An 18,432-nucleotide genomic window follows, 5' to 3' on the forward strand; every position below is an offset into this window, starting at 1 on the left:
TTTTACCCTATCATTGAGAAATAGCACTTCTTTCGCTCTGCGTGGTTATTTTTTGAATTTAGCCCGTTTTAAGGACTTTTTTCCCCACCAGTAAGAAATAAGAGAAGGTTGGAAACTCGGGATCCAAAAGCGAGCCATCACGAATCTTTGAAACCTCGTACGTCTTCGAATTTTCTTTCCAGCGCCAAATTTTAGTCATGACCCTTCTCTCACATCCCTATAGAACCGAGAAAGTCGCATTAGAGATTAGTCTTCGCGTCTTTAAGCCATGAAATTTGCCTGTATTCACATACTACCTCGCTTGTTCTGACCCGTACTTGGAGCTCACTGTACACCAGTTCAACGGATTTCTTTCGGCAACCGACCCGAGGTCACGCCGGAAGTCTTCGTATCGTAAATGCGGATTCGATTTGGATATCGTATTTCTTCGAAATTATGGTGAGTGTATTTTTTAAAATCCTAAGATACAAAAGTATTTAACTTATGATTTCGAAAATTATGGTGAGTGTATTTTTTAACGGCCTAAGATACGAAAGTATTTAACTTATGATTTCGAAAATTATGGTGAGTGTATTTTTTAACAGCCTAAGATACAAAAGTATTTAACTTATAATTTCGAAGAAATACGATATCCAAATCGAATCCGCATTTACGATACGAAGACTTCCGGCGTGACCTCGGGTCGGTTGCCGAAAGAAATCCGTTGAACTGGTGTACAGTGAGCTCCAAGTACGGGTCAGAACAAGCGAGGTAGTATGTGAATACAGGCAAATTTCATGGCTTAAAGACGCGAAGACTAATCTCTAATGCGACTTTCTCGGTTCTATAGGGATGTGAGAGAAGGGTCATGACTAAAATTTGGCGCTGGAAAGAAAATTCGAAGACGTACGAGGTTTCAAAGATTCGTGATGGCTCGCTTTTGGATCCCGAGTTTCCAACCTTCTCTTATTTCTTACTGGTGGGGGAAAAAAGTCCTTAAAACGGGCTAAATTCAAAAAATAACCACGCAGAGCGAAAGAAGTGCTATTTCTCAATGATAGGGTAAAATTTCCAGGCTTTATTTCACGTTTAGATGATTTTATTGAAATTTTTGATGATTCCCCATACATTTCCTTATAACAGGACACCACAGAAACCAAGCTTGGGCTACCTGTGGGCTACCATCACGCACGTTTAGATAATGGTATGCTTTGAATTTACAAGTAAACCACTTAGCTCCTCCCATTAGCATGTACACCTATGGTTACACCCTAAACACTCTTTACCCCTTTGCTTAGTTATTTTACCACTATTCTTTTAAATCTTATTATATATATATTCCTCGTAGACCTTTCTATACATTTACCATATACTCATATGATATCTTTAGTTTAAGCTTTGTTTAGTTCTATGATTTTCACTCGTATTATTCTTAATAAGATATCACACTTAGGAATTTACTATTACCATTAGCCAATCAAGGCACAGCGATAATATCATATTGATTGTAGAATGACACATGTCATGAAGTTATTATAAATAGAGCTCATGTAATTAGTTTAAGTCAGAAGAGTAGAGATAGAGTATAGAAGAAGAGAAAGTAGAATAAAGATCCCGAGTAGCTCTACCGAGAGCGGTCCATCCCATAACATTGGTGGAGACCCGTGGTTTCTGCGATCTCCAGTCCCATAACACTTCCAAACATTTACTTATAAATAAATAGTATTTCAATTTTTAAAGGAACTCAGTGTATTTGCAGCCCAATTTGGAAGGAAAAAACATTAGAGTTTTACTCTTATGAGAATTGAAATCTCTTGGAATTGATGCTCTGAGCCTGCGTTGCTTTTAGTCTCCGTTTCTTGGCAAAGAACAAAAGGAACCAGGCAAGTGAAAAGAGCGCTAATTGGTTAATTATAGATGCGCGCGCATACTACACCAAGATAGCGGGCTCAACGCGCCTCTCGGACGTCATCAATGATTCCACTCATCGTAAAACATTCCCGAACATCAAAAATACTAAAATGACTTCCGTACTTCCGCCTATGTTTGACTTCTTCGAATTCACGAAGAAAGGCAAAGCACCAGCAAAGAAAGCAATCGCTAAAAACGCCAGCCAAGGTGGCGACAAGGCGCGCTTTTTTTTCAACGTGATTCTCGAGTTACCAACAGATAAACGCGTCACACTGGATAAAGTTTATTCTACAATGACTGTTAAACAACTCAAGCTGCAGATTGAAACCGAGACTGGAATACCATCGTAAGTATGATGTTGGGATCAAGGTCGTAGATGTGGGGTTCTCGCCTCTCACTTCTGAGGTCTCGAGTCCGATTCCTGAACTCGCCATCAAATGCGAGTAGATTGGTTGGGTATCACTGAAGTGGAAGGTTGTCCACGGGTTATACAGTTTTCTCGATCCGCTAAACATAGCACTTTCAATCCCAAATTGATCTGTGAGTTAGCCATGCCCTGACTTAGATCAGCCCAGAGGTTGATTCAGGGTTCAATCTGTGAGTTAGTAATGATGAAAAGGTAAATTATACACCGTGAAAAGATGAAAAAACTTACTGACGTTTCGGACGCTAGTCCTTCGTCGGAGTAAAAGAGAAAGAAGTGGTAGAAAGGAGTGTATATATGATAGAATAAGACAAAAGAAACCAATGAGAGCAAGGTAGGCAAGGAAACAAAAACAAACAATCAAAAGACAAAAGAAAAGGTTAGTTGAAAATAAAGCGTTCATTAATCCCGTTGGGACTAAGAGTGCCCAATAGGTGAATAAGCCGCATTTCTTTGGTCTTGCGACAATCATTGTTGCCGTTAAGCAAAGAAAGACCGAAAACAATGAAGTCAGAAAGAGAATGGTTAGCTAGATTAAAATGGCGGGAAACTGGTTTGGTGGGATCGTTATTGCGAATATCATAAAGATGATTGCAAATGCGATCACCAAGACGGCGGCCAGTCTCGCCCACATACAAAAGATTACAGCGGGTACATTTAATACAATATACAACATTAGAAGTGGTACAAACAAAATGGTCAGTGATTTTAACAGTTGATTTAGGACCGACAACAGAAGTGTGAGAGACTATGTGAGGACAAGTATAACAACGTTTACGAGAACAGCGAAAAGTACCAGGTTCTTTGTTAGAGGGAAGAACTCCCTTGACCAAGAAAGAACGGAGATTACGATCACGTTTATAGGAAAAGAGAGGGCGGTTGTTGAAAATAGCAGAAGTGCGAGTATCAGAGTCAAGCAGAGAAAAGTTGCGGTTAACAATGGGTTTAATGGAAATGTTAATAGGATGATACGTAAGAGTGAAAGGAATGCGGTCATTAGAGGGACGAGTGTGAGGAGTGAGAGCGGTGGTACGATCAATAGTAGAAACTTTACGAATGGCGCGATCAATAACATGAGCAGGATAATTACGCTTAAGGAAGAAGGAACGCATCTCAGAACATTTAACAGAAAAATCAAGATCATCACTACACAAACGACGAAGACGAAGAAATTGCGAGAACGGAATAGCGTTAAGAGTGTGCTTAGGATGAGAAGACGAGTAGAGTAAATAAGAATGAGAGTCAGTAGGTTTGTAATGGACACTAGTGCTAAGACGGTCGTCATTAACACTAAGCAAGATGTCAAGGAAAGTGACTGATGTTTCACTAACCTCCCACGTAAAGTCTAAGGCAGGGTGAAAAGAGTTAACAAAAGAGATGAAAGAATCTAAGTCATTACGCGAACAAGAAGTAGCACCAATACAATCATCAATATACCGTCCAAAAAACTCAGGTTTAGGTCCAGTATATTGTTGAAAAACAAGGTTTTCGATATAACCAACAAACAAATTGGCATAACTAGGGCCCATCTTAGTACCCATAGCAACACCGTTTATCTGCCGATAATACCGATCACCGAAAGAAAAACAATTAAGAGTAAGAACAAGTTCAGCTAAGCGTAACAAAGTGGGAGTGCTGGGCTCGAGGACAGGACGAAGATCGAAAAAATGCTGAAGAGCACGAAGGCCCTCATCATTAGGAATAACAGTATACAAAGATTTGACATCCATAGTAAACAAAAGCTTAGAAGAGTTATCAGGAAAGCGAAAATCGTTAAAAATACTAAGAGCGTGATTAGTATCCTTAATATAAGTAGGTAAAGACTGAACAATAGGCAGCATGAGAGAATCTAGATAGCTAGAGATGAGTTCGGTAGGACAACTACAAGCAGAAACAATAGGACGGCCAGGGTTGTTAGCTTTGTGAATCTTAGGAAGAAAATAGACGTGAGAAGTACGAGGAGTAATAACAAAAAGGTTTTTAGCAGTGGAGGGTAAAGAGCCATCAGAAATGAAAGAGTTAACAGTGTCTTTAACTAATTTTTGATTGTCAGGGGTAAGATCCTTATCCACTTCACAATAAAAATTAGTATCAGAGAGTTGACGTATAGCTTCCTGTTTATACAGGTCAGAACGCCAGACAACAACTGCACCGCCTTTGTCAGCGGGCTTAATAACAATGTCAGAACGATTGCGTAATTGACGTAAAGCCAACCACTCGTCCTTAGAAAGATTAGAATAACTGAGTTTACGGTTAAGATTGAGATTAGAAATATCACGGCGACACTTATTGACAAAAAGATCAAGAGAAGAAAATTGTCCCTCGGGAGGGACCCAGTTAGACTTACGAGGACAAAGGCGCTCAAAGACATCACGTTCACAGTTAGAGTTAGAAGAGTCGGAGAAAAAAGCTTTAAGGCGAGTACGGCGAAAAAAAGATTCAGAGTCTTTCTTGACCTGAAATTCATCAGATTTCTTAGCAAGAGGAACGAAGTTCAAACCCTTGCTAAGAACTGAAATTTCAGAATCAGAAAGAGGTAAATCTTCGGGAATGGTGACAACGGAATGACTGAAGACATTGTGATTGCTATGTTCAACATGTGTAAAAGGATCAAAACCAACAAGAGACACAAACTTATTACGCTTAGTAACAAACAAAGACTGGTACAAACGGCGGTTAAGAGTAAGAATGTGATTACGAATGGAGGAAACTAACACTGCCGGACAGACATTAGACAAGTCCTCTGAGGCAAGCAGCAGTATCAAGAGTGAGGGCATCACGTTTACAGCACATACTACGAATAGTGGAACGCATGACAGAGCGAGAGAAAGTGGAACAAGCAGAAGAAACATCGGAAAAATACTGAGTAGAGTTGACACCAAAATTAGAAGCATGAAACTTAACACGAAAACCAACAGGAATGACTTTAGCATGAAGACAACGACCAATGAAATAGATATGACTAACAAAGCGTGTTTTAGCGAGAGTAAGGTTAAAGAGTTTGAGAGCGAGATTAGAGCTAATGTTAGGAAAAGGAAATAAAAAACTTACCATTTCCTTGCGGAGTTCCTTGATGATGTTCGGCATCTGAAATAGAATAAAAATGGTCGCAGTATATAGTAATAAAAAGATATAACTAGCTAAAAACTAGTGTGAGCTGCGTCGGTGTTTCTAATGAAACAGTAATGATGAAAAGGTAAATTATACACCGTGAAAAGATGAAAAAACTTACTGACGTTTCGGACGCTAGTCCTTCGTCGGAGTAAAAGAGAAAGAAGTGGTAGAAAGGAGTGTATATATGATAGAATAAGACAAAAGAAACCAATGAGAGCAAGGTAGGCAAGGAAACAAAAACAAACAATCAAAAGACAAAAGAAAAGGTTAGTTGAAAATAAAGCGTTCATTAATCCCGTTGGGACTGTGAGTTAGCCATGCCCTGACTTAGATCAGCCCAGAGGTTGTTTCAGGGTTCAATCTGTGAGTTAGCCATGCCCCGACTTAGATCAGCCCAGAGGTTGTTTCAGGGTTCAATCTGTGAGTTAGCCATGCCCCGACTTTGATCAGCCCAGAGGTTGTTTCAGGGTTCAATCTGTGAGTTAGCCATGCCCTGACTTATATCAGCCCAGAGGTTGTTTCAGGGTTCAATCTGTGAGTTAGCCATGCCCCGACTTAGATCAGCCCAGAGGTTGTTTCAGGGTTTGATCTGTGAGTTAGCCATGCCCCGACTTAGATCAGCCCAGAGGTTGTTTCAGGGTTTGATCTGTGAGTTAGCCATGCCCCGACTTAGATCAGCCCAGAGGTTGTTTCAGGGTTCAATCTGTGAGTTAGCCATGCCCTGACTTAGATCAGCCCAGAGGTTGTTTCAGGGTTCAATCTGTGAGTTAGCCATGCCCTGACTTAGATCAGCCCAGAGGTTGTTTCAGGGTTCAATCTGTGAGTTAGCCATGCCCCGATTTAGATCAGCCCAGAGGTTGTTTCAGGGTTGGATCTGTGAGTTAGCCATGCCCTGACTTAGATCAGCCCAGAGGTTGTTTCAGAGTTCAATCTGTGAGTTAGCCATGCCCCGACTTAGATCAGCCCAGAGGTTGATTCAGGGTTTGATCTGTGAGTTAGCCATGCCCCGACTTAGATCAGCCCAGAGGTTGTTTCAGGGTTCAATCTGTGAGTTAGCCATGCCCCGACTTAGATCAGCCAAGAGGTTGTTTCAGGGTTTGATCTGTGAGTTAGCCATGCCCTGACTTAGATCAGCCCAGAAGTTTTTTCAGGGTTCAATCTGTGAGTTAGCCATGCCCCGACTTAGATCAGCCCAGAGGTTGTTTCAGGGTTTGATCTGTGAGTTAGCCATGCCCTGACTTAGATCAGCCCAGAGGTTGTTTTAGGGTTCAATCTGTGAGTTAGCCATGCCCCTGACTTAGATCAGCCCAGAGGTTGTTTCACGGTTTGATCTGTGAGTTAGCCATGCCCTGACTTAGATCAGCCCAGAGGTTGTTTCAGGGTTTGATCTGTGAGTTAGCCATGCCCTGACTTAGATCAGCCCAGAGGTTGTTTCACGGTTCAATCTGTGAGTTAGCCATGCCCTGACTTAGATCAGCCCAGAGGTTGTTTCAGGGTTCAATCTGTGAGTTAGCCATGCCCTGACTTAGATCAGCCCAGAGGTTGATCCAGGGAATCAATAAGTTTAACTGAGTAATGAGAATTATGCAGACCGTCGACCAAATGATATGCATTTCATTTTCCTAGTCATATACAAAGGTTACGCTACCTGGATGATTACGACATGGAAGATGGCAGTCGTCTATCTTTCTTCCACGTGGTTCCGGGGGCGACTATCAAAGTTTTACTCTGGCCAGAATGGCAAAAATTGGTCAAGGCTTCAAGCGAAGGAGATTTTTACGGTGACTATCCTTCCATCCCTCCCAGTTCTATTCTTACACATTATGTTTTAAATTTTGCAACCATTTAGACATTTTGATTTTTATTTGCTCAAGTAACCACCCATCCATCCCTCCCTCTTATTTTGTACATTATTTATTGACAGTGTTCATTTCGCAGTTTTTGCCTGTTTCTTCGGTACCTCGTCATTACTTCATTTTCCCATTTTCCCACTCTTCAAACCGTCCATTTCTTTATCGTGTTTTTTTTTTGTCTTACAGGTGTTCTTGCCTGTGGAATCAGAGATCCCACGACACGACCTGAGCCAAAACAAAAAGAATTCAACGAGAAAGCAGCAGTAGCACTGTACGTTGCATCACATCAGGGTCACATGTCCACAGTATCACGTCTGGTGGAGGCTGGGGTCGACCCATGTAAAGTGTTGCCTTCTGGGAAATCACCAATTCACGTGGCTGTGGAACAACAGCACGTGACTTGTGTCAGCATTCTGATTGGTAAGTGATGAACCGGGAGAATACGCTTCGTTTTAAGCAGAGAAGAAGGTGTAGAAATGGAAAGTTGCTACATTACGTCATAGTTGAAAAAAACTTTAATTATTTTTAAACACTGAAACAACTTTTATGCTGATCTAATTCAGGGTGTGGGGAACTCACAGATCGAACCCTGAAATAACCTCTGGGCTGAGTTACTCACAAATCAAATTGGAATTTAGCATGTTAGATTTCGTGGAGGAAGGAAATCCAGAGAAGCCTGAGATAAACCTTACAAAAATGGAAGAGGGCCAACGATTCTACTCTCCTTAGTCCAGGAATCGAACCAAAGACCCCAGAGGTGAGAGGCAAGTGTACTAACGCTACACTACCTTTGAACTGCAAAGCGTAATAAAGAAATTTGACAATCACATGGCAACCACCAGTGATAAAGATGAGCTACCTTTTTGTACAAAGCATCAAAAAGGAATGAGACTGTACTTTACTGTTCATCGTCGTTTACAGGTCTCTCTCAAGGTCTAGAGACCCAGAAATCTAAAGATGATAATGCTATTCGAAAAAGCACGTTCACTAGCGTGGCAACTCTCATCAAGAAAAAACGTGGCTGGCGCAAGATTGTACAACAACGAGACCAAAGAAAGAAACGCAAAGAAGATAAAACAAAACTCCCGTTTGTGCCAAGAAAAGAATTTCAAAAATGTGATTCTGCGTTTCCTACTCATATATCAGGTAAATATCTTGAAACTAATCGTGAAAAACGAAATGCGAACTTATACAATATACGAAAAAGCCGTATCTACAACTTCTTTACTTATATTGGCCATCCCGGGGCTATGTAAAGACTCACAAATGCGCAAGCTAGCTATGCAAATACTTTGGGGATACTATGAAATGTAAAGATTTACAAATGCGCAAGCTAGCTATGCAAATACTTTGGGGATACTATGATGAAATATAAAGACTTACAAATGCGTGAGCTAGCTATACGAACACTGTGGGGATGCGATGGTTTACGCAGTTCGTTTTTCAGCAGTTTCGAGAGCAAGAAAAATTGAGGCTAATAAAAATTTATTTCAGGTAACTTGAGTAACCTTGTTTTCTCTCTTGCTCAGGCACGCTGGCAAGAGTTTACCAGTGCAACATTCTACAGACCGAGGCAAGATACGCAAAGAAACGTTATGAAAAACCCTGGCTTTAACTAGGCTGCCTTTGCCAAGTTTCTTTCTAGTTATTCGCCAGCTCGATGTTACAATATAGACTTGGAAAATGGACTTCCAAAGAAGCAAGATTATCAAGGACAAGTGCTACAAAGGAAAGTTCAAGTAAGGGATCTTCAGTTCTCGCAATTAATGTCGATGCGAAGCTACTATGAACATACAACAGAAATCATACTTTCTCTCGTCCTAATTTGTTGCATTTGTTCCATGTTAGCCTTGTATAAGAGTCCGTAATGAGTCCATGAAAACACTAATGACGAAGCGTCGGAAGCAGGAAGTATTGAACAAGTAGCACATCAAACGACATCCAGAGCCAATTCTCCTTCGACATCAAAGTTGTATAAAGAATTTTTTGCTTGGAAAAAAATACGAATTGGAGTTCCTGTGTATGCTATTGCTGGCTTCCTTTTTACAGAGTTACAAGTTGAGAAAGACAACCACTTTAAACCAGAATAAAAAATAAATAATATGTCTTGATTCTTTTTGTTATTTATATGTACATTATCATACATTATCATCTAACGTTATACATCTAGTACTGGCAGTCCTTAGTCTTCATGCAGAGAAATTACATTTCTTTAACAAAAACCGGTCTGTGATACATTTTCTTTGTCATTTCCAGTCTTTCCCGGTCAGTAGCAGGCACAGGTCGACCATTCAGGGTATTTACCCTCACAGATCACCACGTAATGCGCCATTACCACTCAACAATAAGGCACGCAATGGTACTCCTTTTATCTTTGCGGCTATTTTCCATGGTCTAGTATCAAACCAGTTTATTTTACCTTTAATTGTTAGACTACGATGACTGAAAAACACGCGCATAGTGTTGTCCAAGGGTGGAGATGTTGTTGATGAAGATCGCTTTGACTACTTCCTTTTGAGTTGTGAAAGAGCCTGTATACAATAGAAAAACAATCAACAACAACGATATTAATGATGATGATAATGACGGTGATGATAGTGATGATAATGATAGTGATGATGATATGATGATGTTGATGATGATAGTTATGATGAATGATGGTGATGATGATAGTGATGGTGATGATAATGTTGATGATGATAATGATGATGGTGATGATAGGGATGATAATGTTGATGGTGATGAAGATAGCGATGATGATGATGATGATAATGATTGTGATGATTAGGATGATGATGATTAAGATGATGATGATTAAGATGATGATGGTGATGGTGATGATGATAAGAATGTACTGTTACGTGTGACGCAAGTGTTCTTTCATACCTTGTTTCCATAATGGTTCATCTTTGGCCATACTCGGATGAGGAGGATTCTCCTGCAAACCAGAAAAGCTTGTTTACTGTCACAGTTCTTCTTTTCCTTTTATCCCTATTAATATATATTTTTACCTTCAAAACTTTCCACATGGTATTCGTCACAGCATATATTTCTTTTGGAGAAAGAAGATGAAGGACTCCGCCAACACGTGATAGGGGCACTGGTAACCAGTTAGCCTGATTGATTAGACAAGAAGTAACACATCAGTTAACATATAAACCAAGTAAAACAAGAGATGCATGCGTGACATACCTCCACCATTGCCTGCATTATATACTGAGTGTCATGGAAAAGTTCAGAAGATTGCGTTATTGTTTTGTCACGACACACTTCCCAGTTAGACATCACAGTAGCAAGTAAACTTGAAGTAACGGGAGCACATTTACACAGTGATGTAATTCCTTTGAATGAATGGAAATGGAGTTAATGAATGGATAAGGGAAATTGGAAAAATGGAAATAATCCCCATTAATATGCAGCGACCAGCAGCAGCAGATTTGGGATGTATTTTTTGTTTCATCTTTGTTGTTCAAAATACCTCCCCCCCCCCCCCCCCATAATGCAGGAAATAGCATTTCTGGGAATCACATTTCAAGAATTTCCCTGGAGCATCCCCTGGGGACCCCCTTTGGTTTTGTTTTGCATAGTCAGTGATGAGATTCCTCTAACACCAAATTTCGATGGCCTCTCTCTTTTCACATACATGTATTACTGGATAATAGTTAATAGCGATCAAAGAAAGTATGGATAATTGATAAATAAGATGCTGTCAAGACTTACCTTTGGAAGCCAGTAATAGTATCCACCAGAGTATCGGGTTCTCATCAAATGTCTTCCTAATTTTAATATCTCTGAGAATTTTGCAAAACAACAAAATTGATATATCAAATATTTCCTTATTTGTGGGAATAGATAATGGGTGTGTGTGTAAGATCAGGACAGTAGTTACAACAACAGTTTTTGCTCTTTCAATGGCTAAAGCTTATTTTGTTATTTTGTGAAAAACTGCTGTGCCATCTCATGCCAAGCTGTGCCATGATGGCAATGTGTCTGACCCTTTTCATTGGTTGAGCAGTAATTATGTGCTGTGATTGGTTTAGACAATGTCGTCAATTCCATAACCATGCTGTTCCTCGGTCATGCAAAATCTGCTCTCACTTTACACAACAATATGGTACCCTTACCTTTCTACTGTGAATTTAAGGCCATCTTCATCAGGCCATTCACCTACAGTCGGCACAACCTCAGGACAAACTATTTCCATCAGCAAAGAAGCCAACAAGTCGGTATTACTGGTTACCATGGCTGCTTGATCTTTGTGTTCAACGTCCTGGCCACACTTGCACAAGGACGTCAAGGTATTAATGTACACTTGGCTTGTGGTTAACCATTCCTAAATAACTATGTGTCATTAATTGATATCCTCTCAGAAATACAATGACACAAATGCTCAACCACTTTCTATTTAATGTGATGCCATAACACACCTTATATTAATGGTGGACATTGCATAATTACAAGATTGTCTTTTTGAGTTGCTCACCCTTGTTTTTTCTGTCTTGTTGTCGGATAACTTGGTCTGTCCATTCCTGCACTTCTTACCAAACACCCCAGTAAAAAACAGTGAGGAGGGACTGAGCGCTAGACGTGAGGATATACGTGGTTTTCGGTTGTAGTCAAGTAAAGATGTCAAGTGACTTTCGATGGGTTTGGATGTATTGTGTTCTATCGATATCATCAATGAAACAAGATAAACAATTAGCAGACATGACAAGTATTATATAGAACTAGGATATTATGGCACCAATTAGCAAACTGCAATACATAAAGAAAAAAGAGATAGAAGAAACTGATGGGAAAGAGAAAGAATGTTTTGTTACCTTGAGATCTCCCACCAAGTAAAGGAGCATTTTCCTTTAAAAACAAATAAAATAAATTACTTTTGAACAGGTAATATTTGTTTTTTTGCGACCACACCAGTTGCATTCTCCTCAGAGTGGAAGCTTGGGAGGTGTAGCAGTGAGTGGTCACCTCTCACCAATGCGACCTGGAATCAACCAATGCGACCTGTCGTACTCGACTCGGTGTCACATGTGAGTAGGGTTTCTAATTGGTTCTTTCCTGTCCTTCAAGGGTTTTTGCTCGGGTTCTCTAGATTTCCTCCCTCCCAAAAATCAAGCTCTAAATCCCAAATCCTAATGAAACAAGGACAATTTCTTTAGAAATAATCCCCTTTAGTTAAAACAAATGTGTCGTAGCAGATAATTTTATCACCGTAGGTGCGAAAGATAGTAGACTGACGTTTTGGACGTTAGTCCTTCGTCGGAATCCCATTCTTAGTCTTACTCACAATATATTATTGGATTAAGAGAAAATACTACCAGTCATACCTTTAATAATGCACACTCTACTATTATCCTGATCAACAGCAGTCTGCAGTAGTTGTCCCTCGATAATTTTGTCATCATTTGCTCACACAGTTTGATACATTCAATGATGTCTATAGTATAGTTTAAAAGATAAAAAAATATTTACTAGAAAATAAACAAGAGCAGGTCCAGAGGTGTGGATACATACCAGTATAAGAACCGTTCACCTCTGCCATATCTTTGAGATGTCTAAAGAAGAACGATGAAACTGCTCTACAAATTGCACCTTTAGTGGCAGCAGTGTTATATTCAGCCCCATTGTACATCAGTAGTAAAGACATAGTTTTAGAAGCAACTGCAGAGTTACTATGGTTGATGAGGGATGTGATGGTAGAACAGTGTTCTTGTAAGTGATCCACAATCTTACATCTGGTGATACAAATAAAACAAGCAGTGAGTGTTAGTGTGAGTAGGCATTGCAATATGTAGCAATCACTGCAGAGAGATGCTGCCAGTGCTTTTTAAACATCACAAACACAACGCGAACAATGTCACGACAAGGACAAAGCACTCCAATCACATTGAGCAAGAGAAAAGAAAGCCAATCAAAATTCTAGGAAACATCACGGTTGCAGCACGGCACTGAACTTTTCACAGTCATACTTACAGTACATACCTTGGAGGGAAGTGTTCCGTATTCTCAGCTACAACTAGTTTGAGTAAATTCTCAAGTAAGTCCAAAACCTGACAAAAGAACAATTTATCTTGAACAATGCCTTGATCAGAATAGAGGCATACAAACACAAGATTTACAATGTAATGGAAGACAAGATAAATCTCACCATTTGTGGTTTCAAAGATGCATTGCTGTTGCTAAGTAACGCAACACATTTCTTGAGCATCTCTCTCAATACATTCTGATAGTAGAACTCTATCTCACATTGCATTTGGACAAAGACATTTAAATCAGCATTGGTCTTGCTGTGAAGAAGGAGGTAACTCAGAACTTGTGTTGCTGTGGTTTCTCCACTATGAACCGATACCAAGACTGTCGTGCGGAAAAGCCAACCAAACCTGAAGAATATTGTTGAAAAATAATCAATTCAAAGGTGTTAAGACCATAACAAATGGTCCCAACATCTGACCCAATTTTTAGCAAACATACAAAAGACAGGTGAGATAAAGTATAATATTGTTGAAGGACAAGGCTGACATGTGATATCAGTGAATGCACAAACCACTGTTGGTTTCAAAATCTACAGTACATCCTTTTCACCACAAACATAACACAATGGAACACAGTTGTATTATACATAGCAACAGCACCAGACAACCAAAAAAGAGTGTAAAATATAAAAAAAAGACAAGCTGCAATATTGTACCTTTGTCCATTGGACCTTAACAGTTCTTGTATCAGTTTGTTTGAATAAGTGGACATCTCCAGCAGGAAGGCACTTTCTGTACATGTTTTAACCAAAGGAGCAATAACTGATTTCTGTGTGTAGAGTTTGTGTCTCTGACTTGTTACTTCTTGAAGTTTCAATAGCAGTCGTTCCTGCACATTATAATGTAAGTGTATTAACCAGAGGAATAATGAGAGAACCGGACTGAGTTGTGAAGGAAATGAGGGTCATAAATCCACAGGAAATTCACCAGTACCATGGAAAATATACCAAACTTTTAGGTAAAGCCTTTCCCAGCATGGAACACTGCTTGTATAGAAACCTTAATTTCAAAAGTTTTGTCCAAAATATATGTACAGATGGACGGACGGACAGACAAACGGACGGACGGACGGACGGACGGACGCAAGGAAGAATGTATGGATAAACAGATAGCTGGATGGATGGATGGATGGACATACTCCTTACCATGATATAAATACTTGTCTGCTGTACTTCAGGGTGTGGTACTGTCGTTTCCATATCATCTGGAACAGAAAATCAACTTAATCACCTCTTTGATAAAAATAAACTGCTGTCTAGTGTTACACCCCTATACTTTATATTTATATATAATATATTATTATACCTTTTTCCTTCCCTCCCCTCCCCCCTCAAAAAAAGTGGTCACAAGAAGACATTATGTACACCCTGTATTCGTGTTCCATTTTTGTCCTTATATCAATTTGATACCAGTATTCAATAAAAAAAATAAAAATGTGCACACATCCTATGTGCAGCAGGTTATAGAGCATGCAGAGTGTTGTAGAACATGAAAGTGCAAGGAAAAGCATGACACGTTGCTATGTGCTCTCATGAAGCACACACTCCAGCCAATCAGAAACCAAGATTTATTATACAATATAAGTTTATTTTGCTCACAATTTTGTAGTTACAAGATTTGTCAAAAAAAAATATAGGAAATAGTAATAGATATAAATAAGAAGTATTCAATAAATAAATTCAAAAGTGACATTATAACAGTTATTTTATAATGTTCTGAAGCGTGTGTATCGTCATTATGTACCTTCATTACTCGCTGGACAGCAGTTTTCCAAAAGAAAACAGAATATACTATAAGCACCAGTCTCAACATTAGTGATGATATCCACAAGGACTTCAATCAAACTGGAATCAAAAAACAAGACAGAATTTGAAATGAAATTTAAATGTAAAAGATCTTAAATGTTTACTATGGATGCAATGCATAGCAATGCATTTCAATAGGCCCTTTGCAGTTAACGACCACATGACTGTACTGGAGAGCAGAATTTTTGTTTTGATTTTAAATTGGTGATTCTTTTTACAATGTAGCTACTTGTTAAGAACTGAATTTAACGATGTGTAATCAGTGAAGCAGTGTTATGAAACACTGTTCTATTACGATCTCTCGAAACAGGTTGTAGAAAGTTTGTTTGCTCACCAGTATATTTCACCTATGGGAATCAAGATGTTCATTCATTTGCTCTCAGTGAATTAATCAGCATGTGATTACTGAGCTGCAAAGGGCCTATTATTAATAATTTCATATATTGATATAGGTTGTCGCAGACACTTTAAACATTAGTTGACATTAATATTGGATCACACAGTGATCACGTGCTGAGTGTGTGTAGCCAAGTGAGAGTGATATACCTGGACAGATTAGTTCGGAATCGTTGTGGTTTTTTGTGTAGTAGTTTTATCACTTAGTAAAACAATGAAATGTAAAAGTAATTCGACGCTACGTTACAGTAATAAACGCCATGATCAACCTCGACATAGGTAATATACTGTACCTTGTATGTTTAGCATAGAGAGTTGACCTACTAACTGACTGATCATAGAGCTTTATAAGGACACTTGGAGTGACTAAAAAAAAACAAATGATTTACCAATACAGCACAACTGTAGCAGGACTTGATTAGGGGAATCAAGGGGGTATGGTACAGGTTCTTCGGGGCCTTTTCATCCAGTGTCTGCTGATTTTACATGAACTACATTACTTACGTGATTCCACAAAATCTGACAAAGTCCCCTTTAACAGCTCAGGGGACAAAGAAGCTATGTGCAACAGGAATGGAATGGTTGCTAACTGTTCACGCATCCCCTTGTCATCAGATGTATCTTGGAGAAGGCTTGACTGCAAACAAAATCATTAATCAATTTAATGCTCCTTTAAATCTTTTTTTGTCCATTAAATAACCTTGAATACTGCAGTTGTTGGCAAAATTCAAAACACATATCTTTTAAAAATTAATAATAGTCTTTGCTAAGTGAGGGGAGAGACATACATACTGTACTCGTATAAATATGAATGTTGTGTGTAAAAGCAGGATTAAATAAAGAATCTAGTGTTATGGGAAGGTGTTTTTGAAGATAACATAATAATAATTGATAAACATAATAGTCTTACATGAAACAAAGCAAACAGATGTGTCTTGATTTCTTGAGCAAACTGGATAGACAGGTAACCCAATACTTGTACAACTGTCGACACCAGTACAGACTTCTCCTCACTCTCATCATTAAACGTAGCTGCATAGTCCTTGAGGGCTGTACTCAGTAGCTTTTTGACAATGACATCATGAAAGTGTGATACAATATGTGCGACCACCCAGTCTAGATGAGGGGAGTACTTCATGGATATCTGCAACAGTGTCTCCATGCAGATATCAGGATTATTGACAACTCTATGGAAATAATAACAATATACATATATAATGTAACCAGGCAGGTGCTACATGTAATGTGGTGCCCTCTCACCAATGTGACTTGATCTCATATGTAAGTAGAGTTGCTTGTTGGTTCTCTCCTGTGCTTCAAGGGTTTTTCTACAGACTCACCAGTTTTTCCTCCCTCCACAAAAATCACCTCCTAAATTCCAATTTAATCCTAATGCTTGAATACAAGCCTCTGGATTGTAAGACGGAGTAATCACTCCCTTCATATTGCAATGCAAAATAAAATTCCTTCATTTACATGAACTAACTTGGAGTATATTGAACTTACAGTTTAGAACAGCAGTGGGTTGCTATCCCCATCAGCATCTGTACTGGAGGGAATGACATCCATTTGTGGAATCCTTCACTGAACGACAATGTAAGACTGACTCCTCTCTTCTGGTCAAACTTTGATATCAAATCACCAAGAAGATTGAAACACCACTAAATGAATAATACTCCAGTTAATACATTAACAGAAAAGCATGCACTTAGTTTCATAACAAGAGAGTGGGGTGGGGTGGGGATCCAGTTTTTACCACAGGTAGCCCAAACATTCCTTTCATTGCAGATGAATCCCAAGATCCCAGAGGCGAGAAGTGAGTATACCACCACCACACTACTATCACACCTGATCCACATACAGTACAACTGTATACAATACCTCAGAAATTCTTACTGATAGACATTGAAAGGGATCATGATTATAAGATGTACCTGACAGATTAGCAATGCCCATGAGGATGGATTGATATTAACAAAGTTCCTGACCACATCACATACTCTGTGAAGAGCATTGTCTAGATCTGCATCCACAACATCTGGTGTGCTATTGCTACCTATAAATATACAATCATTGATTGGCTTTCCTTTAATATGCAATAAACTAGATGAATTAGTGCTGTGGAATGTGTTCTCCCAGAGTAAAAGACATCTTAAAATGGGGTTAGAGGTCAGTACAGGTGTATGTGTGACACATGGAGGAAAGGTGGTTGAATAGGTAGAGGGGCAGCAAAGCAAGCAAAAAGTTAATGGGCAAGGGCAGGTGATTGGTGGTAGAAGGGCTGACTAAGGTAAAAAAGGGGAAAAGGAAGGGGTGAGCTTCTTCTTCCACGATCATGTAACCATGACTATACTGCAAAAGTGAAATACCCCCCCCCCCCCCCCCTCACTCCTAGCATGGCTACCTAGTAACTGTGCCTTCCTCTCCATTTCTACCATGTACTTATGCATAGATTCGTGAAACGCATCACACAGCTGTTCCAAGACAGCATGTCTAGCACAAGGTAGTGACTGTAGTAAGACTATACAGCATTGGATCTTGTCGATGGTGTTGAGTGATGAACCACCAACACTGCATCCTGACAAGAATGAGTTCAAGTTCGACAGCAATTCCTACACAAAAATATAACGATAACAGTTAGTTTTTTGAATCGACGGCAAACACAATAATATGGACTTGAGTTGGGCACTTTAAGGTTTCTTTTACGGAGGTTTTTTGGCTTTATTTACTAACCTTTTCTCTTGTCTCTAAAATACTCTCTTCGTCCGCCATTTTGAACTTTATTTATATCCAGTCTCTACCCATGTGAGGCAACCACAGCTACTCCACTCATAATATTCCAGGCAAACTACAAAATATAAGATTAAAATTTTCATGTATTGAGTTTTATGACAAATATTATTTATATTTAATGA

At 39.3% G+C, this 18,432-nt stretch overlaps 2 protein-coding genes across 5 annotated transcripts; one reads left to right on the forward strand and one right to left on the reverse strand.

Annotated features, from left to right (window-relative positions):
* Positions 1-2,157: 2,157 nt before the first annotated feature.
* On the reverse strand, positions 2,158-18,330 carry LOC116290192 (integrator complex subunit 5). Of its 4 annotated transcripts, XR_016118846.1 has the most exons (24): positions 18,251-18,330; positions 17,922-18,129; positions 17,452-17,573; positions 17,024-17,178; positions 16,428-16,704; positions 16,022-16,154; positions 15,811-15,883; positions 15,060-15,160; positions 14,462-14,520; positions 13,973-14,145; positions 13,433-13,664; positions 13,267-13,334; positions 12,799-13,019; positions 12,612-12,721; positions 12,102-12,135; positions 11,765-11,946; positions 11,406-11,614; positions 11,002-11,072; positions 10,474-10,622; positions 10,293-10,397; positions 10,168-10,219; positions 9,701-9,812; positions 5,366-5,401; positions 2,158-2,485 (listed from the first exon to the last, which is right to left on the reverse strand). XR_016118846.1 is itself a non-coding variant. In XM_089024888.1 (23 exons), exons 1-22 carry the CDS (start codon positions 18,287-18,289, stop codon positions 9,715-9,717), a joined length of 2,871 nt encoding a protein of 956 aa, XP_088881014.1. In that variant the 5' UTR covers positions 18,290-18,330; the 3' UTR covers positions 5,328-5,401; positions 9,701-9,714. The 4 variants fall into 4 exon arrangements, 3 of the variants coding, with proteins under 3 accessions (XP_088881015.1, XP_088881014.1, XP_031553056.2); XM_089024888.1 differs by lacking the exon at positions 2,158-2,485 and having other exon boundaries at positions 5,328-5,401; XM_031697196.2 differs by lacking the exons at positions 2,158-2,485; positions 5,366-5,401 and having other exon boundaries at positions 9,369-9,812.
* On the forward strand, positions 5,273-8,896 carry LOC148904896 (uncharacterized). Its single transcript, XM_089024948.1, has 4 exons — positions 5,273-5,338; positions 7,353-7,701; positions 8,203-8,427; positions 8,811-8,896. The coding sequence occupies exons 1-4, from the start codon at positions 5,273-5,275 to the stop codon at positions 8,894-8,896; spliced, it is 726 nt and encodes a 241-aa protein (XP_088881074.1).
* Positions 18,331-18,432: the final 102 nt, after the last annotated feature.

The sequence above is a fragment of the Actinia tenebrosa genome, unplaced genomic scaffold (assembly GCF_029948245.1).
Source record: "Actinia tenebrosa isolate PJP-AT-01 unplaced genomic scaffold, QUT_ActTen_1.0 PGA_scaffold9__36_contigs__length_13948895, whole genome shotgun sequence".
Taxonomy (NCBI): domain Eukaryota; kingdom Metazoa; phylum Cnidaria; class Anthozoa; order Actiniaria; family Actiniidae; genus Actinia; species Actinia tenebrosa.

Excerpts from the sequence above, each read along its gene's own strand:
- LOC148904896 (XM_089024948.1), top strand. The coding sequence starts at position 5,273 with ATGACTAACAAAGCGTGTTTTAGCGAGAGTAAGGTTAAAGAGTTTGAG. Across the intron at positions 7,702-8,202 it reads TTGTGTCAGCATTCTGATTG|GTCTCTCTCAAGGTCTAGAG; the intron begins GTAAGTGATGAA and ends CGTCGTTTACAG. Across the intron at positions 8,428-8,810 it reads GTTTCCTACTCATATATCAG|GCACGCTGGCAAGAGTTTAC; the intron begins GTAAATATCTTG and ends TCTCTTGCTCAG.
- LOC116290192 (XM_089024888.1), bottom strand. The coding sequence starts at position 18,289 with ATGGCGGACGAAGAGAGTATTTTAGAGACAAGAGAAAAG. Across the intron at positions 12,722-12,798 it reads GGTGAACGGTTCTTATACTG|ACATCATTGAATGTATCAAA; the intron begins GTATGTATCCAC and ends ACTATACTATAG. Across the intron at positions 10,623-11,001 it reads ACTATTACTGGCTTCCAAAG|GAATTACATCACTGTGTAAA; the intron begins GTAAGTCTTGAC and ends ATTCATTCAAAG.